The 18187-nt window shown below is 39.7% G+C and overlaps 1 protein-coding gene and 1 long non-coding RNA gene across 2 annotated transcripts; both read left to right on the plus strand.

Annotated features, from left to right (window-relative positions):
• The first annotated feature begins 72 nt into the window (after nucleotides 1-72).
• Nucleotides 73-15982, plus strand: LOC110503651 (phosphatidylinositol transfer protein alpha isoform). Its single transcript, XM_021582089.3, has 12 exons — nucleotides 73-275; nucleotides 1561-1591; nucleotides 4817-4962; nucleotides 6544-6635; nucleotides 6940-6947; nucleotides 7691-7765; nucleotides 8286-8369; nucleotides 13334-13411; nucleotides 13737-13847; nucleotides 14256-14378; nucleotides 14524-14589; nucleotides 15381-15982. The coding sequence occupies exons 1-11, from the start codon at nucleotides 259-261 to the stop codon at nucleotides 14569-14571; spliced, it is 813 nt and encodes a 270-aa protein (XP_021437764.1). The 5' UTR covers nucleotides 73-258; the 3' UTR covers nucleotides 14572-14589; nucleotides 15381-15982.
• On the plus strand, nucleotides 9112-12763 carry LOC149972357 (uncharacterized). The gene is made up of 2 exons (XR_016491310.1): nucleotides 9112-9791; nucleotides 10289-12763. It is a non-coding gene; the product is annotated as an uncharacterized LOC149972357 (long non-coding RNA).
• Nucleotides 15983-18187: the final 2205 nt, after the last annotated feature.

Genomic DNA, 18187 nt, shown 5'->3' on the forward strand with positions numbered 1-18187 from the left:
AACCATGGTGTAGTGTGTTTGTTTCAGGTCTGTATGTTTTGCTTCGAATAAGGATGAGGTTACTGAATGGAGGTGACTGACTTGAGGTGACGCCGCGCCCCTTTCGGCATCTGTCAGGAAGTGAATTCAAGAAAAATAGGAGCGCAAAACCGCGGAGACCGTGGGTCGCAGACGGACAAACATACCTCCGCCGTTTTGAGTTTTTAACCAGTAAGCTAGACATCTGAATGCTGCATATACACGGACAACACTACCAAAATGCTCATTAAAGAATTGTAAGTAAAAATGTTTGGGAAAATATGGTGTTTAGTTAAAACGTGTCACGCAGGAGAACGATGTCATACACAGGCAAACCATTGGGAAAATGTCTTGTGTGGCAATTATCCTCTTCGTTTATAGTATTTTCTCTGTTAGTCTAGTATAGCCTACTTACCATTTGGGAATTCAAAAAAACACGTGCAAGTTGGTATTCGCTGTGTTGTCTTTGCGTAAAATGTCAAGTTTGTCAATGCTATTGACTGCTTGTTGCCTGTCTTCACTGTATGGATAGACTCATTGAATTCATGCATTAAGTAAAAAATAATCATTAACACATTTGCCAAAATGGAAATGTATTGTCAGTTACCAAAATGTATCTTAACTGACAAAGTGCCACTAACTTTGTAACCATAACTTTAATTATAATCATCCCATGCATCGTCAGGCCTACTAAAAAAACATACAAGGGTGTGCCTTTTATCTCAAACTTATCCAGAGTATACACTTGCATGACATGTCATCTAACTCATTGGTTACGAGAGTCAACAACTGCCATATCAACGTGTCATCCTGATGCCCCAAACCTGCCTGTATCAATACCGTAGAATTAGTATGGTGCCTGTCTTGGCTCTCATTACGCCCAGATCTGTTTATAATGAAATATTCAGTGCTACTTAGACTGGGGACAGGTGGTGATTATTGCCTATTGTAGACTGGCAGAGGATGGGGCCAAAGCGAATTATTTTCTGATAGTAGAAATCTACACCGGGCTTCAATTTCCTCTGACAATATTACAGCTAGAATCAGTAACACGTTCAGGCTTGCAATGTTCATAGTTGATAGGTAGAGCAGGACAGTATGGTCAATAATCCATAACGCGATAAATTGCCCGACTTGACGGTAAAAAGAACATTAATGTGCACCACTTTTTTTGTATCCATGAAACTACTACTAGTTTGATGGTTTTCGCCATCAGTTGTCCCATTAACAATCCCTCTTATTAGCTAGCTTATTTTCTTTCAAACTTCACATTTCTCTAGTATAGGCTACTTATCGTCATGAACGATGTAAGCGAAATGCCTGCGATAAGTGGTCGGTGTCGATTTATTTCAGATTTATCGTCCCAGGTCTTAGGCTAAACGTGTTTTGATTAACATACTCTTAGCAGTTGCTATCAGAGAATTGTCAGTCGGGAACTAATAAATCAAGTGATAAATTAGATGAGCAATAACATTAGTCATGAGCTGCAGGTGTTGTAATGTGATGTTGCGCTCTCTCTCTCTCTCTCTCTCTCTCTTCTAGTCGAGTCATCCTCCCCATATCTGTGGAAGAGGTAAGTAGCGACCGAGTGTCATTTATTTGTGTCTTGAACTCTCGCTTCATGTCACCTATCAAGCTGGTCAAGCTACATTCTCGTTTTCTGACTCAACGGTCAAATTGAGGTCAACGATTACCTAGCCCCATGAACGCAAAAGCGGAACGTTCACGGGGCCAACCCGTTACCTAACGTGCCTGTGCTCTTGAGGAATCAGGGCCGTCTGTATGTCAAGCAGTTGGTCTGCATTATGTTCCTCTAACCTTCAAGTTCCTGTTTGTACACACACCTTTCATGATGATGTGTGTGCACAGGATGTTGGCATGGTTTCCATTATGTTCACGATTGCAGTGTTTAGCCGGCCACACACAGTCAGGCTGGACATTGGCAGATAATATTAGCCATATTAATTAAAACGGAGCACCGTATTCCTGACTGAAGCTTTGCAGTTAAGTCAGTAGTTGTGGGTTGTTCCATGTCATTTCAGAAAGCCATGTCACCCACCATCTCAGATTGTTCTGAAATCGTTTCTGTAATTAGAAACCAATAAGATTAGCATTCCTGCAACATTATTTTGTTGAAATAAAATTTCATCTCTGAGAAATTAAGCTAATTGATTGCACCTAAATTGGCCAATTTAGTTTATAGGATTCATATAATGTTTGATAAATATAGTACCTGATATCTGATTTCGACCTAACTTTTTTAGGTTTATGGCCCATCCTACATCCTTATATTACCAGGTTCTGACTACTAGATGCTGCTGTTCCTGTATTAGGTGAAAAAAGTTTGAAGAACTTAAAGGGATAGTTCACCCAAATTACAAAATGACATGGGTTTCCTTACCCTGTAACCATTTTATTGTCAAGGTATGACAGCAAGGAATGCTAATCCTTAGTGCTGAGAGATTAACTTGGTTATTTTTTGCTTTTTAAACAACTTATTGATGTCGGTTCAATTATTTGAAATCCATTTTGTTCTGTTTTTTTTCTGTGAGCTCAATGCGCACATTTCTCGGCAGTTTCTCTAGAGATAAATCAGATCATGTCCAAACTGTGCGATGTAATAGGGAGTTGTAGTTTCCAAAAGCCCAATGTTATTCAGACAATGTGATAATTAACTACAATGGCCATAATCCATTGCGTGGCTCCTTGTCCAGTCTGTTTACTTTATGCCTGCTCCGTAAGAGACTGAAGAATGTGCAATCAAGAGGGGACACATAGAGAGCAGTTTCTTTGAGGTATCTCTACCTGAAAATACATGATCTAAGTGGTTGATAGTTGTTATTCAGCAGTCATGAAAATATGCCTTATTTACTTTGAAGAACTACTAAAATAGTGATTTTTGTCATATGAGTTGGAATGACATAAAGTAATCAAATAAAACTAATGTAATATACACAATTAAATAATTGTATTAGTGTGAATAACTGATGATTAGTAAGTGATAAGCAGTCATGGGCAGTCCCTACCATCATTGGTATTTCTGTGTCATTCTATGTTACAGCTTTCAACTCACATAATGCAAAGTGCATTTAAAATATCAAAACCAAAATCATGATATATTTTTTTTTAGAATCTAACCAAAACCAACCGACCTCAAAAATCACTAATCTCTCAGCACTACTAATCTTATCTGTTTCTAACAACACAAGCGATTTCAGAACAATCTGAGACGGTGGGTGTCAATCCTATTTCTTGTGCTTTTTGAGGTGGAATGACCCTTGTATGTTCCACCAGATTTATTTTCATCAGACATAATCTTGCATTCCATCTTGGCAACAACTTATCAGCAACAGTGCCGATTCCACCGTTCTCTCTCCTTCCTTCTCAGTCTCCCTCTCTTTCTCCATTTGTTCTCAGAGTTCTAGTCACCAGCATCATTCCCCGCTCGCTCTTTAATTTTTTTAATTTTTTTTTTAAAGCTGACTTAAATCTAAGTCTCTAAGTTTCCCCCAAAATAAGATTCCAGATCAAGGATCATAACCCTAAATTCCATTCATAGCCTTACATAAGGGTGATTCCTCATTGGAACAAAAACATACCATAGAAATGTACTTTTGGAGGACATTTTCTATCTTTATATTGAAAAAAATAAGCATAAACCATTTTAGATTTGGCAAATGTTTCAATATATTGTTGAACATAATATACTCTACATGCAAATCGAAGTTCCAGAATGAGGTCTCTGCTACTTTGACTTACAGTATAAAAATGGATTCAAAATAGTTGCCTTCTTTTGGTGATTTGCAGGATGTGCAATGATACAAGTGAAAGGAGGGCTGTGATTGGTTAAATTGCCTGCTATGCCAATTTCTCTGTACAAAATGGGCCGTAACTTTAAAACTTCCACAGCCTGAGGAAGATGGACATTTTTAGTCACACGCACGCAGGGGAACAATAAGTGAAATGCTGGTTTTACACGTGTCGTCACATTCCTAACCACCTACTCGCGCATGAGATGGAACCACCAAAATAACACTGTTCGGTAGAGGATGTGATTGTACCCCATCTTCCTCCAAACAGAGCTGTTTCACCTGTTGAAAGCATCTCATTTTGGGATTACTTATCTAATCAGCCAGGCACAAACTATTCTGTGTTTTTAAATGTCAGTTGGCTGTTGGTTATTGAGTAGTGTCAATGTGCAGCAAGCGAGTCACCAGTTCCCTGTGGGTCACTAGCTCCCTGACGCACAGTGGCCGCGTTCCAGGACAACTTTATTGCAGTCACGCTGCACACAGCAACCTGCGGTTGCGTGCCACGTCATCGACTGCTGCTGGGTGACTCAAGGCCTGTGGTGGTGGTGGATGGATGGGGTGTGCTGCCTAGGCTGGTACAGTAGAGTTGGAGACAGTAATCCACCTGCCAAAGGTCTTTGACAGAGCTCTACACCCTGAAATCATTGGTGAGCATTTAACAAGGGAATTGTTGGCAGAGAGACTGTCATCCCCCCAAAAAAACTGCCACAGATGGCTATTACAGTATTTTTCTTATGCTTGCTGACAGTACTGTTATCCTGTTGAGCTGTTAAGCTGAAGTTGGTGTCTATCTGGGCTAAATGCACAAGGAACGCCCGGCCAGTGGTGAATATGGAAAACTGTCCCTGTCCAGGTGCTCTGAGGAGTGAATGGTTAGGGATGTGCCCACTGAAGTGGTTGCAGCTGTCTGTTAATGCAACTTGTGAACAATGGGGATTATTTAGTCTGTGTAACTGTAGGTCACTCCTCTTTCTCCCTCTCCACAGTACCAAGTGGGGCAGCTGTACTCTGTGGCTGAGACCAGTAAGAATGAGACGGGTGGAGGAGAAGGGGTGGAGGTGCTGAAGAATGAACCCTATGAGAAGGACGGAGAGAAGGGCCAGTACACCCACAAGATATATCACCTGCACAGGTACGATTGGTCCATCCACCTATCCATCCATCTACCCAGTGACTCCCATCCATCCAATCACCCAATGGTACAGTATATACCCATTGTTTCTTGAAGAATGTAACTCATAAATCCGTCATGAGCTCAGTTCAACTGAACCCAAAATATAAGCTTGTTTTACTCCATTGTAAACAATATAATTTGAAACAAATACTGTATAGCCTCAAAACATGGTTAAAACTACAATGGTCAGTCCTTGCATCCATAGGTTATGTCTATCCCTCAGCTATTTCACGAGAAATTGGTGGGGTGTTCATGTTCTTATTATTTGAACTGCAGATTTCCACTTTTTATAAATAAAAAATATCTTTAAGAAATTATAAAATAGTTTGACAACCCTGTTTATATGCTTTCAAATTGTACTGAGAAAAAAATATAAATATAAAAAAATTAAAAATAAAATATATATATAAAAAAATATATATATAATATATAAAAAAATATATATATATAATATTAAAAAAATATATAAATGCAACATGCAGCAATTTCAAAGATTTTACTGAGTTACAGTTCATATTAAGAAATCAGTCAAATAAATTAGGCCCTAATCTATGGATTTCACATGACTGGGCAGGGGTGCAGCCTTGGTGGGCCTGGGAGGGCATAGGGCCACCCACTTGGCAGCCCAGCCAATCAGAATGAGTTTTTCCCCGCAAAAGGGCTTTATTACAGACAGAAATACTCCTCAGCTCCCCTCACTACCCCACCCTCAGACGATCCCACAGGTGAAGAAGCCGGATGTGGAGGTCCTGGGCTGACGTGGTTACACGTGGTCTGCGGTTGTGAGGCCGGTTGGACGTACTGCCAAATTCTCTAAAACAACGTTGGAGGCAGCTTATGGTAGAGAAATGAACATTCAATTAGCTGGCAACAGCTCTGGTTTACATTCCTGCAGTCAGCTTGCCAACTGCACGCTCCCTCAAAACTTGAGATATCTGTAGCATTGTGTTGTGTGACAAAACTGCACATTTTAGTGTCATTTTATATTCCCACCACAAGGTGCACTTGTGTAATGATCATGCTGTTTAATCAGCGTCTTGATATGCCACACCTGTCAGGTGGCTGGATTGTCTTGGCAAAAAATAAATGCTCACTGACAGGGATATTAACTAATTTGTGCACAAAATTTGAGAGATACAATTTTTTGCATGTGGAACGTTTCTGGGATTTTTTCTTTTTTTTAGCTCATGAAACATGGGACCAACACTACATGTCCGTTTATATTTTTGTTCAGTGTATATCAAATTCAACCGTTTGTCTTTTTCAGTGATGAAGACACGGATCTCTCATGGTAGGGTGGGCTATATTTAAATAGGGTGAACTTTGAGCACCTCCTATCTCCTGACTCTTTTGGCATTTAGGGCCAAAAGGGCACTTTCTCACCACTTCTACCATTGGCAAACATGTGTGGGAAAGTTTTGTTCAATTGGGTGCGTTCAATTGGGTGCGGTGGTTGAGGTCAAAGGGATGTGGTCAAAAAGTGATTGAATTCATATGGATTTGACCCTAAAATAATAATATCTTACTTTTTCTCTGCAGTAAAGTGCCAAACTATGTGCGCATTCTGGCACCATCAACTGCTCTTAACATCCACGAGAAGGCCTGGAATGCTTACCCCTACTGTCGGACGGGTAAGTCCCCTGCTCTTTGTTACCTAGCCCTTCTGTAGCGAGAGAATATGTTGAATAATTAATTTGGGTATACACGCTAGCAGCCAGCACTGTGAGGACATGCTATTGGAATCTATGTAATGTCTGGACCAATTGCCAGGCATTGGGTATTAATGATGTATATAGACAACTTCTCAGTTTGATTGACAAGGAGTTAGCCAATTTCTAACATGTGCAACTATTGAGATATTATTTTGAACGTCTGTTCCCCTAAACATTGTTTACTCTCTTTGTCTCCTCATGTCCATCTCTTCCCCTGTTGCAGTTATTACAGTAAGTACTGTTTTCTTCTATACATTTACATATACAGTATGTTACTGTTTACTTGCACACTATTCAGCTGTAAACATGGTGAAAGAGGAGCTGGTAACCTTGCCTGTCAAAAGGAAAGGAGAGAAGCGGATGGGGCTGACTTAACACAGAGAAAGACAGACACTCGTTTTGCCAGGGTGAACGTGTGTGTACGCACATGCATGTGCATGTTTTTTTGTGTGATATTGACTGTACATTTGTTTATCCCATGTGTAACTCTGTTGTTTTTGTCGCACTGCTTTGCGTTTATCTTGTCCAGGTCACACTGGTATTTAACCAGGTAGGCCAGTTGAAAACCTGTTCTCAACTGGCCTACCTGGTTAAATAAAGGTGAAAAAAAAAAAAAAAAAAAAATATATATATATATATATATTTTTTTTTTAAATGACCAGTACCACTGCTCATAGCTGATGTATGCCTCAAGATGTAATCACTTATAGTCCATATATAAAGGTTAAATAAATGTATTACTTTCAGTTTCAGACCTGGGTTCAAATACTATTTGAAATCTTTCAAATACTTTGGATTTTTGCTCTAGCCCAGGATGGGGTTTACTGGTTAAGGACTATTCTATAGATTGATTAAGCCAGCATGCTCAATCAAGCACATATAGTATTTGACATGATTTCAAATAGTCTTTGAACCCAGTATGTGTTGGACACTTGATTGATCTCGTTTGTTATTATTTTCCCTTCCTCCCGCAGAATGAATACATGAAGGACAATTTTCTGATTAAAATTGAGACGTGGCACAAGCCCGACATGGGGGTTCAGGACAATGTGAGTGAGCAGCTAATGTAATGAGTCTGAATGTACACCATGTCAAGCATGGACCACCGGCACATTTAATTCAGTTGGCGGACGTCACTAGTCCTTTAATTTAACGATTTCCCCTTTTTATTTTATCGATCAGACTCCAATCAGTCACTTCACATTGACGTCATTTCATTCCATGTCATTTCCGTGTCCATCCTCTGACTTGGTGAAAGGATACGGAAACCCTTCTCGTGTTTGCATTTTTAGTTCTCAGACCTGCTCTGTTGGTGATGACACTGAAACAACATGTACACATTATGTATCAAAGTGCTATGTAATCAGGGTTGGGGCCAATTTCAATTCAGTTTCCCTCAAAATTGGATTTAGAATTTGCTTTTCAGTTTATTTCCTGAATTGAGTGGATTGAAATGTAATTGGCCCCAAGGCCAACCAGGCATGTTATACCTAGTCTATGTAGTGACTACTAGTGAGGCATTCTTAGCTCTTGAAGTGGGTAACTTACTATAAATGATTCCCTGCATAGGTACATGGACTAGACCCAGATCAGTGGAAGAAGACTGAAGTAGTCTACATTGACATCGCTGACAAAAGCCAAGTGGATGTCAAGGTGATGGCAGTGATTGATCAGTGTGAATGTACTAACAAGTTGTTAGTAATAAGCATTCTTTGAAACTCTTTTACTGTTCTAAACCCAGACACATCAGGGTTGCATTCATAAGGCAGCAAATGGTAAAAAAATGACTGAAACAGGGAGGGATTGCCTGAACTTGTCCAATAGAAATTCCCTTACTGAGAAAGCAGGCTTCTGGCAAATAGTTGTGGCAAATCTTTGGCCAAATTTGTGGCCAGCTCATATTTTAAAATGAAATGACTTTCGTGGCAAACTGTTGCCACAAATTTGCAGCGACTTATGAAATTCTGGAAAACAATACTGGGAAACTTGTGGCGAACATTCTGTTTGCTGCAAATTGGCTTCAAACTGATTATGAAAATGCAAATTGAAACAGGTTTTTGATTACTTTGTGTATTAACAACATTGAAATGTATATGCAATTTGGTTTGTGTCGATACATTTAAATGAACTTCCTTCTCACAGAGAACTAAACATACTAAACGTACTACAGGTCCTTCAGAAAGTATTCCCACCCCTTGACTTTTTACACATTTTGTTACAAAGTGGGATTAAATTTGATTTAATTCTTATTTTTTTTCAATCTACACAAAATACTTTAATGTCGAAGTGGAAGAAAGTCACATTTAAAAATAAAAAAAACATGAAGTAAAACCCTAATACTGCATATCTTGATTAGATAAGTATTCAACCCCCTGAGTCCATACATGCTAGAATTACCTTCAACGGCGATTACAGCTGTGAGTCTTTCTGGGTAAACTAGCCAGTCAGTGGTGCTGACAGATTGAAACTGATCTAGCTAGCAACAAAATGTGTTTCACACTATCCCATAAAACATGACATGCTTACCAGGCATCAATTAGCTTGCACAATTATGAAGTTAAGTTAAAACACTCACTTGACAACATCGGTAGCTAGTTAGCATTTTCCACCCTGTTTGAGCTCAATGTGTTTACCAGTAGGGATGAAACGGTTACCGGTTTCACGATAAACCACGGTAAAATTCCCGACGGTTAGTATTACCGTTTCAAATTTTAATTATCATTAAAACCGTGTTTGATTACCACGGTTTGAAAAACTCATATGGTAAATACTGTCCGGCATCAACCAAAGTTAGCAACGGTCTGGCGCAGCATGCAGCGTGGATTTTATTTTGTGTGAAAACATGCGGGAAGGCAGTGACAGCGCTCGGGAGATTTTTCAGCCTTTTAAGAGGACCAAATCTGAAGTGTGGTCGTATTTTGGGTTTTACAAGAGTGCTGAGGGAAACCTAATCGAAGATGGTCACCCTGTCTGCAGAACATGCAGCAAAAAGAAATAGCTACGAAAGGGGACAACACTTCAAATCTCTTGAGTCATCTTCGTGATCACCACCCGCTACTTTATAGCGAATGCAAGGTAAGTTAACTTTTAGCTCAATGCATGATGTGGGGGAAATGTCATGGTTTGTCTGTCAAACTTGCTAATAGCTTGTCAATCATTTTAACGGAAGCGTTCAGTGTTACCTACTCTTGTAAAAACACTGCACGTTGTCCTGCTGCTGTACCCGTCGTGTATCTGCACTCTCTATTTACCCATTGCACACGATAACACCTTATGTAGTTTAGTCACCCAACCAACATATATTTTGTTCATTTAAAATCCGTCAGACGTCGATTTGGTTGTAAGTGTTTCAACAGGAGAAACACTATAGACTCCTATACAAGACTCCTGTATTTATGTCAATTGCTGTGCTCATTGCAATTACTATCACTGTCTTAAGACTCGTTTGTATTTATGTAAATTGTGCATGGGCTCATTGCATATACTCAAATGCAACAGAGATGATTGTGTGAGTGAATAATAATTATAATGTAGTAATAAAAGTAATACATTTTCTTTTCCCTTGGTTACAGAGTGGATGTGCAGCAGGCAAACCCAGCGATGCTACTGGTCCCTCATCTACAGTTGTGAACTTGTGACACAGACACTGAGCAAGCGTTTAAATGGCAGGCTGCTTATGCACCCATGTCAAAAAATGCTCAGGACCTCACTGCAGCCCTTTTCATATTTACATTGCAAAGGTCATGCCATTTCAAATTGTTGAGAGGCCTGGCTTTCTGAGGCTGAAGAAGGTTGCCGTGCCTCACTACAAAGTGTCATCGCAAAATTTTTCCAAGACTGAAATCCCAAACCTGTACAACCAGGTTAAAGCTGATGTTGGAAAAGGTTTGGCTCAAAGCATATGGTTTGCTGCAACTACTGACCTCTGGACCAGTGAAAGCGGAGGTGGTCAACCCTACATCAGCTTCACTATCCATTACCTCACCACAGACTGGCAACTGGAATCAAACTGCCTGGAAACACAGTTCTTCTGAGAAGATCACTCGGCTCACAACAGAGTTTTTGAGAATATGCCTGGAGAGTGGGGGGGGATCAACAAGAAAGACCTGGTCTGCATAACCACAGACAACGCAACAAACATGATCAAGGCTTTTGAAGATTTCCCAGATCTGTGGCTTGGGTGCTTTGAACCTGGCCACCTCAAAGGCTCTGAAAATTCAGAGCGTTGACACAGCAGCCAAGGCCTGCCGTCATCTGGTCCAAGGCTTCTCACGGAGCTGGAAGAGGAGAGAACTGAGAGAAAAGCAAGCTGCCCTCAACATGCCCCAGAAGGCTCTGATCCATGATGTGGTGACCCGGATGGGGGATCTACACACAAGATGCGTGAGCGTTTCCTCAGCCAACAGCAGCCATTCTGTGTGACACTGGCTAGAGAACGAGGAACATGGAATCTGATGCCCAAGGATGCCGACCATCTGTGCCAGCTGCTTAAACCTCTGAGAACGTTTTTATAGATGCACTTGCCTCAGAGACACGAGTGACACTGTCAGCCATCAAACCTGTCCTGGACCACAGCACCTGTGATGTTCTGGTGGAAAAGGATACGGAGCCATCCCTGACCAAGGAGATGAAAAGGGTAATGAGAGAAGACTTTAACAACAGACACACAGAGAAGGCAAAGAGTCATGCACATGGCTTGTTTCATTGACCCCAAATTCAATAGGACCTTTTTAGATAACCCTAAGGCAGCAGAGCGGGGCAGAGGGTCAGATTCTGACCACCCCAGAAGACAGAGTGAAAGAATAGATCAAGGTCTACCTGTCTCTGCCACCCATTCCAGCAGAAGAGGATCCACTGGTGTGGTGGAGGGGCTCTGCATCAGAGCTGCCTCACCTTGCCAGGGTTGCCAGGAAGCTTTTCTGCATCTCAGCAACCAGCGTGCCATCAGTGTTCAGTGCCAGCGGGCACATTGTCTCCCCTCGCAGATCACTACTTAAACCGGACCAAGTAAATATGCTGACATTTTTACATTTCAATCTCAAGTAAGCAAAGGATGTCCAGGATGTTAGGCCAGCAGCACCTTATTTCGTTATGAAGGAGAGAACGGACAATCGATCACTGCTGTTCATTGGATTTGTTTATATATTTTGTGTTATTTTAATGTCAACACATGCACATTAGATTTGTTTACATATGGTTGTATTGTTCTTACATGCACATTAGATTTGTTTACATATGGTTGTATTGTTCTTACATGCACATTGGATTTGTTTACATATGGTTGTATTGTTCTTACATGCACATTAGATTTGTTTACATATGGTTGTATTGTTCTTACATGCACATTAGATTTGTTTACATATGGTTGTATTGTTCTTACATGCACATTAGATTTGTTTACATATGGTTGTATTGTTCTTACATGCACATTGGATTTGTTTACATATGGTTGTATTGTTCTTACATGCACATTAGATTTGTTTACATATGGTTGTATTGTTCTTACATGCACATTAGATTTGTTTACATATGGTTGTATTGTTCTTACATGCACATTGGATTTGTTTACATATGGTTGTATTGTTCTTACATGCACATTGGATTTGTTTACATATGGTTGTATTGTTCTTACATGCACATTGGATTTGTTTACATATGGTTGTATTGTTCTTACATGCACATTAGATTTGTTTACATATGGTTGTATTGTTCTTACATGCACATTGGATTTGTTTACATATGGTTGTATTGTTCTTACATGCACATTGGATTTGTTTACATATGGTTGTATTGTTCTTACATGCACATTAGATTTGTTTACATATGGTTGTATTGTTCTTACATGCACGTTGCTTTACTTGTGTTGCTTTTATATGCACATTTGATTTACTTAAGGTTGTGTTCATTTAAACCTGCTCTAGAGAAACTTGTACCTCATGGCCACATGGTGCCATATTTAATGCTATTATTTTAATGTTTATGCACTCAAAGTGCATAGTCCTGCTAATTTTGTTTGTTAGTTTTCAATATAAAACTTGGTGAACTGATTTCAGTGTTTGTATCAGTACTTTTTGAACATTTTCCAGCACATTTGAACAATACTGCGATAATACTGATAACCGTGATCATTTTGCTCACTATAATCGTGATATGAAATTTCCATATGGTTTCATCTCTATTTACCAGAAACGACTTCTGTCTGGTAAACTGTTGCCACTAGTGGCAATAAATATTGTTGCCACAGGTTTTCCCTTAATGTCTATGGGTTTGCCACAGATTCAAATACTTCTTGTTTGCCAGAAAAAAAACTTTAGTGAATGATTTGCCACTATTTGCAATAAATATTGTTGTTGCCAAAGGTTTCTCGCTGATTCAGCACTAGTGGTAAACCTTTGCCACAAAATGTTGCCAGAAGTTTACAAACTTGCCATAAATCTGCAGGAACTTTCCCAAAACCAATTATTTTTAAGGCACAACACTTCATTTTAACTTGATAAATGTTCTACTACATTTTGCTACGGTGTTCCCTAATGAGTACGACCCAGTTATCTGAATAGAATTAAATAGAACACTGGTATCTTTGCATCCTACTCATCTGCTCACTCTGCTCCACACAGGACTATAAGCCAGAAGAAGATCCTGCCATATTCAAGTCAGAGAAGACAGGCAGGGGCCCCCTGGGGCCTAACTGGAAGGTACTACCCAAACCAATATTCCTCCATTTCTTCCAAACCTATGAAGATGTCCAGTGAAAGCAGATATGCAATTTGTTGACCACAACACCGTACCAACTTGGATACACATTATCCCAAATGCTAATAAGTAAAAACGTTCGTGAAATTCGCTGCGCTGTTTTGCTTGAGAATGAAGGTTCCGACATGGCGTCCGTTCTAAAACCTGGCCTAAACTCTCTTGACATATGACTCTGGCTGTATCTATTCTGGTTCGGAAGCTCTATTATGTGTTGTCAACTGTTCTGCCTCTGCTTGAGGTTGTAATAACTTGTCTTTACCTCTGCAGAAAGAGCTTCCCAGCAACACAAACTCTCCTCACATGTGTGCCTATAAGTTAGTCACAGTCAACTTCAAATGGTGGGGAGTCCAAAACAAAATTGAGAACTTCATTCAGAAGGTGCGGTAGGAGACTTGTCAATTATTCCAGTATTTGCATAATATTCCGTTATGGTGCCTACATCTTTAAGTGCTCCAGTTCAAACCTAGTGCTAGTACAGAGGCAAAGTCCAGTATTTTCATATCGCTCTATGTTCATGCAAAAAAATGACTCCGGCCTGGAACCCTTGAAGAAGAAACTAGTAGACAGAGTTGGCTGAGAAATAAGATATCCGAAGCTGTGCAGTCTCTGGGTGTGACAAAAGACTAGTTTACAATAAAGACTAAAAAGTGTTTTCTGTCCTCTAGTGGACAGACAGTGATTTGCCAGAGACATGCTACTCCAAGTTGCACATAATAAATGCTGATATTACTAATATTTTTTGGAAGTAATTGTTTTGTCTAATTTCTTTCCCTTTCTGATTTCCAGCAAGAGAAGCGATTGTTTACAAAGTTCCACAGACAGCTGTTCTGTTTGATTGATAAATGGATCGGACTGACAATGGAGGACATTCGCCGTATTGAAGAGGAGACCCAAAAAGAGCTGGATGAGGTAATTTACTGTACATTTGTTTGGTCTTTGGCATTAATTAACTCCGAATGAGATGTACAGTACTACTGTCTTATTGGTTTTGTCATTAGGCAACAGAAATGTGTTGTCCTGGATATCCTACTTATTGAGTGTTTGTGTGTGTCAGATGAGGGAGAAGGATCCAGTCAAAGGGAGTTCTGCCTCAGAGGACTGAGGCTGTGCAGCTGTGATTGTGAGTACCGCTCTGTCTGGTGGTCAGTGGGAATTGAGACTGAGTTCAGGGAGGTGTTCATTAGTGCGCGTAATGGAAAATGCTTTAAAGCAATTTGCAACAGAAAACAATGATGAGCGTTTCTTATAGGACAAGTCCAGGTATGTCATTCCCTGTATTTAGAGTAAGTTAATTTTCTACCGCTTGGTACCAAACGAACACGACACACATGAGGAGCTCAGGACGTGCACCTTACCCCATATGAGTCAGCTACCGTGTTATCAGTGTCCTAGAGTATGAGATCTGAGCGATTACACTATCACGTTTCCCCAACTTGTGGCCCGCGGGCCAATTTTGTCCCACATTTGATTTTATTTGGCCCACAAGTTTTCTGAGCAAGGAAAACTTTCTCACCAATAAGGGAAAAAAAGTTGGACATAAGACTGTAAAAAACAGCAAATCATCTCCAAGTCATTTTAAATTCCATGCGTAATAGAAAGATGTGTGTGATCTTATACAAATGTAAGCAAGGTTTGAAATAATTGTTTTAGTTATATTCTTTTTGGGCTTCTTGTGGTATATTTTTAGTCTACAAATGTATTTGGAATTATGTTTCGGCCCTCTGACAATCTGCTCAAGAAAATAATCAGCCCTTGACTGAATCTAGTTGATGGTCCCTGCTCTAAATCTTCAAGCAATAAGTCCTCTTATAATTGTGCACAAGGAAACAAGCCTCGTCTATCTTGCAGATTTGCATTTTATAGATTATAATCAAGTCGGTCACACATCTTTCTCTCGTTCCACTTTTTCAGATCTGTTACTGAAACACCAGCATCTCTGCCCTGCCCTTGTACTTGGAAATGATATGGCTGCATGCAGACCCCTATACTGTCCAGGCAAGCCATGGAGAGGTCCCAGCAGCCCAGAGGTCCACAGCAACCTTACCTCTGGTGGCCATCACATTCCTAACTAATTATGTCACTTGTCAAGTTTTTTTTTAAATGGGAATTTTGTTTTTGAGTTGTAGTGATAGTATTTTCTATTGTCTTTAATTCCTCATGTGTTTTGTGGACAAACCTGAATTTGTGGGTCACTCCTGTCTATCAAAGTACTACGATGTCTCTGTATTTCCCTCTTGGTTACAGTGCATTGTTCTTGCCCGGGGACAATCTGCATCAGCAGGCCAACCTGAATCAGCAGGCTGAAAACCAGTTGTAGTGTTATGGCTTTGGGTGTACGTCTTTTTGGGGCAGGAAATATGGAACAATATACCTGGTCTCTGAGTAATAAATCATGTCCTGTACTGTATTTTTCTGTATTAATTCACAGGGTCATTTTCTCTGATTTAATTGATTGAGCAACATTTATTGTTCTATACAACCTATGTTATTCAATATAAAAAATAGTATATTTATACTCTTTGCGTTCTGTGATTGTTTTCGTTGGTGCAAGAGCTGTGTTCCCATTTTTCCTGACTTGCTTGATTTTCTTTACATCCTTTTATGTCAAAGAATTTCACAGAAATGGTTTAAAAGATAAGTAAATCTCTTAACAACCCGTTGTTCATATGGTTTTTCAAAATAGAACTCACGTCAGCGGGGTGTCCTAACCGTAACGCATTTTGATCCCACTTATTTCACCCTGTCACCCTTTTCACTTGCACAAATCCCACACCTTTTTCTGTAGATCTATAGACACCAATTTAGACTACAGTCAGACTGACTGAACAGAAGCAGGCTGCTTGATGAGAAGGCTCGATCCTGTCATCCTGTGTAAGTCAAGGACCGCCACAGAAGGTATGTTGAAGGGGGAAAATATTGCTATGTTGATGATAAATGGAGAAAATATTGTTATGTTGATGATAAATGGAGAAAATATTGTTATGTTGATGATAAATGGAGAAAATATTGCTATGTTGATGATAAATGGAGAAAATATTGTTATGTTGATGATAAATGGAGAAAATATTGTTATGTTGATGATACATGGGAGAGTGGAGTGATTCAACTTTTAAAGTAGCTTGGGACAGAGAAGAATAAATCTGATTTTGATGCATAGTTGCTGTCTTTATATGATGCTGCTTTTATGGAGCCAGCTAGCTGCCAAAAGGTTGAATGTACGTATCGTAAGAGAATCCATACATTAAATTGTTAGGATCGTAAGAAAAGCCATGCATGAAACGTAAACGTGAAATTTCATCTGTGAACATACAATCACCGTGTTACGATTACGGACTATCATACCTTTTAGAGTTTTGGCACTTCTCGCCAACAAAAAAAACATACACCAAACGCCCTTTGAGGAGTGCTATGCGAACAAGAAAAACACAGTATTTAAAATTAAAAACTGTAGTCAGGGAAACCAGAAAGAGGAATCCTGCACGTTTTCAAGTAAAGTCTCTATTACTCAGCTGAGTTAACTTCACATTTATGGAGCTAATGTAATGAATTTGTTTGCCAGGGCAAGTCTAGATAGTACTATCTGTATTATGCCGTACAACAGTGACGTTTCAGTCTGCTAGGTGCATCTCCACAGCATGGGCATATCTCTGGGTGACGTGGACATCCCCATGCATACACCTTATCACCATATGACTAATACAATATTGCACCATCCCATTCTCTTGGCTCTGTCTACAATCATAACCAGTAGTATATACCAGGAATAATGAAATAATAGATGTTTGGTGGATTTGTGAATTATGCATGACCACTGGAGTCTTTGACACAAATTTTTTAACTGTACACTACCGGTCAAAAGTTTTAGAACACCTACTCATTCAAGGGTTTTAACTATTTTCTACATTGTAGAATAATAATGACGACATCAAAACTATGAAATAGCACACATGGAATCATGTAGTAACCAAAAAGGTGTTAAATAAATCAAAATAGATCTTGCATTTGAGATTTTTCAAACAGCGTCCCTTTGCCTTGATGACCGCTTTGCACACGCTTGGCATTCTCTCAACCAACTTCATGAGGTAGTCACCTGGAATGCATTTAAATTAACCGCTGTGCCTTGTTAAAAGTTCATTTGTGGAATTTCTTTCCTTAATGCGTTTGAGCCAATCTGTTGTTGTGATAAGGTATGGGGGTATACAGAAGCTAGCCCTATTTGGTAAAAGACCAAGTCCATATTATGGCACGAACAGCTCAAATAAGCAAAGACAGCCCATCATTACTTTGACTGACCTTCATGTCTTAATCTAGAAAAATTCAAGAACTTTGGGTTTTTTTTAAGTGCAGTCACAAGAACCATCAAGTGCTATGATGAAACTGGCTCTCGTGAGGACAGCCACAGGAAAGGAAGACCCACAGTTACCTCTGCTGCAGAGCATAAGTTCATTAGAGTTAACTGCACCTCAGATTGCAGCCCAAATGAATTCTTCAGAGTTAAAGTAATAGACACATCTCAACATCAGCTATTTAGAAGAGACCGCGTGAATTAGGCCTTCATGGTCGAAAGGCTGCAAAGAAACACCTACTAAAAGACGCCAATAAGAAGAGACTTGCTTGGGCCAAGAAACACGAGAAATGGACATTCGGTGGAGATCTCTCCTTTGGTGTGATGTGTCCAAATTTGAGATATTTGGTTCCAACCGCCGTGTCTTTGTGAG

Source organism: Oncorhynchus mykiss, chromosome 24, assembly GCF_057628025.1.
Source record: "Oncorhynchus mykiss isolate SJ-2025 chromosome 24, ASM5762802v1, whole genome shotgun sequence".
NCBI lineage: Eukaryota > Metazoa > Chordata > Actinopteri > Salmoniformes > Salmonidae > Oncorhynchus > Oncorhynchus mykiss.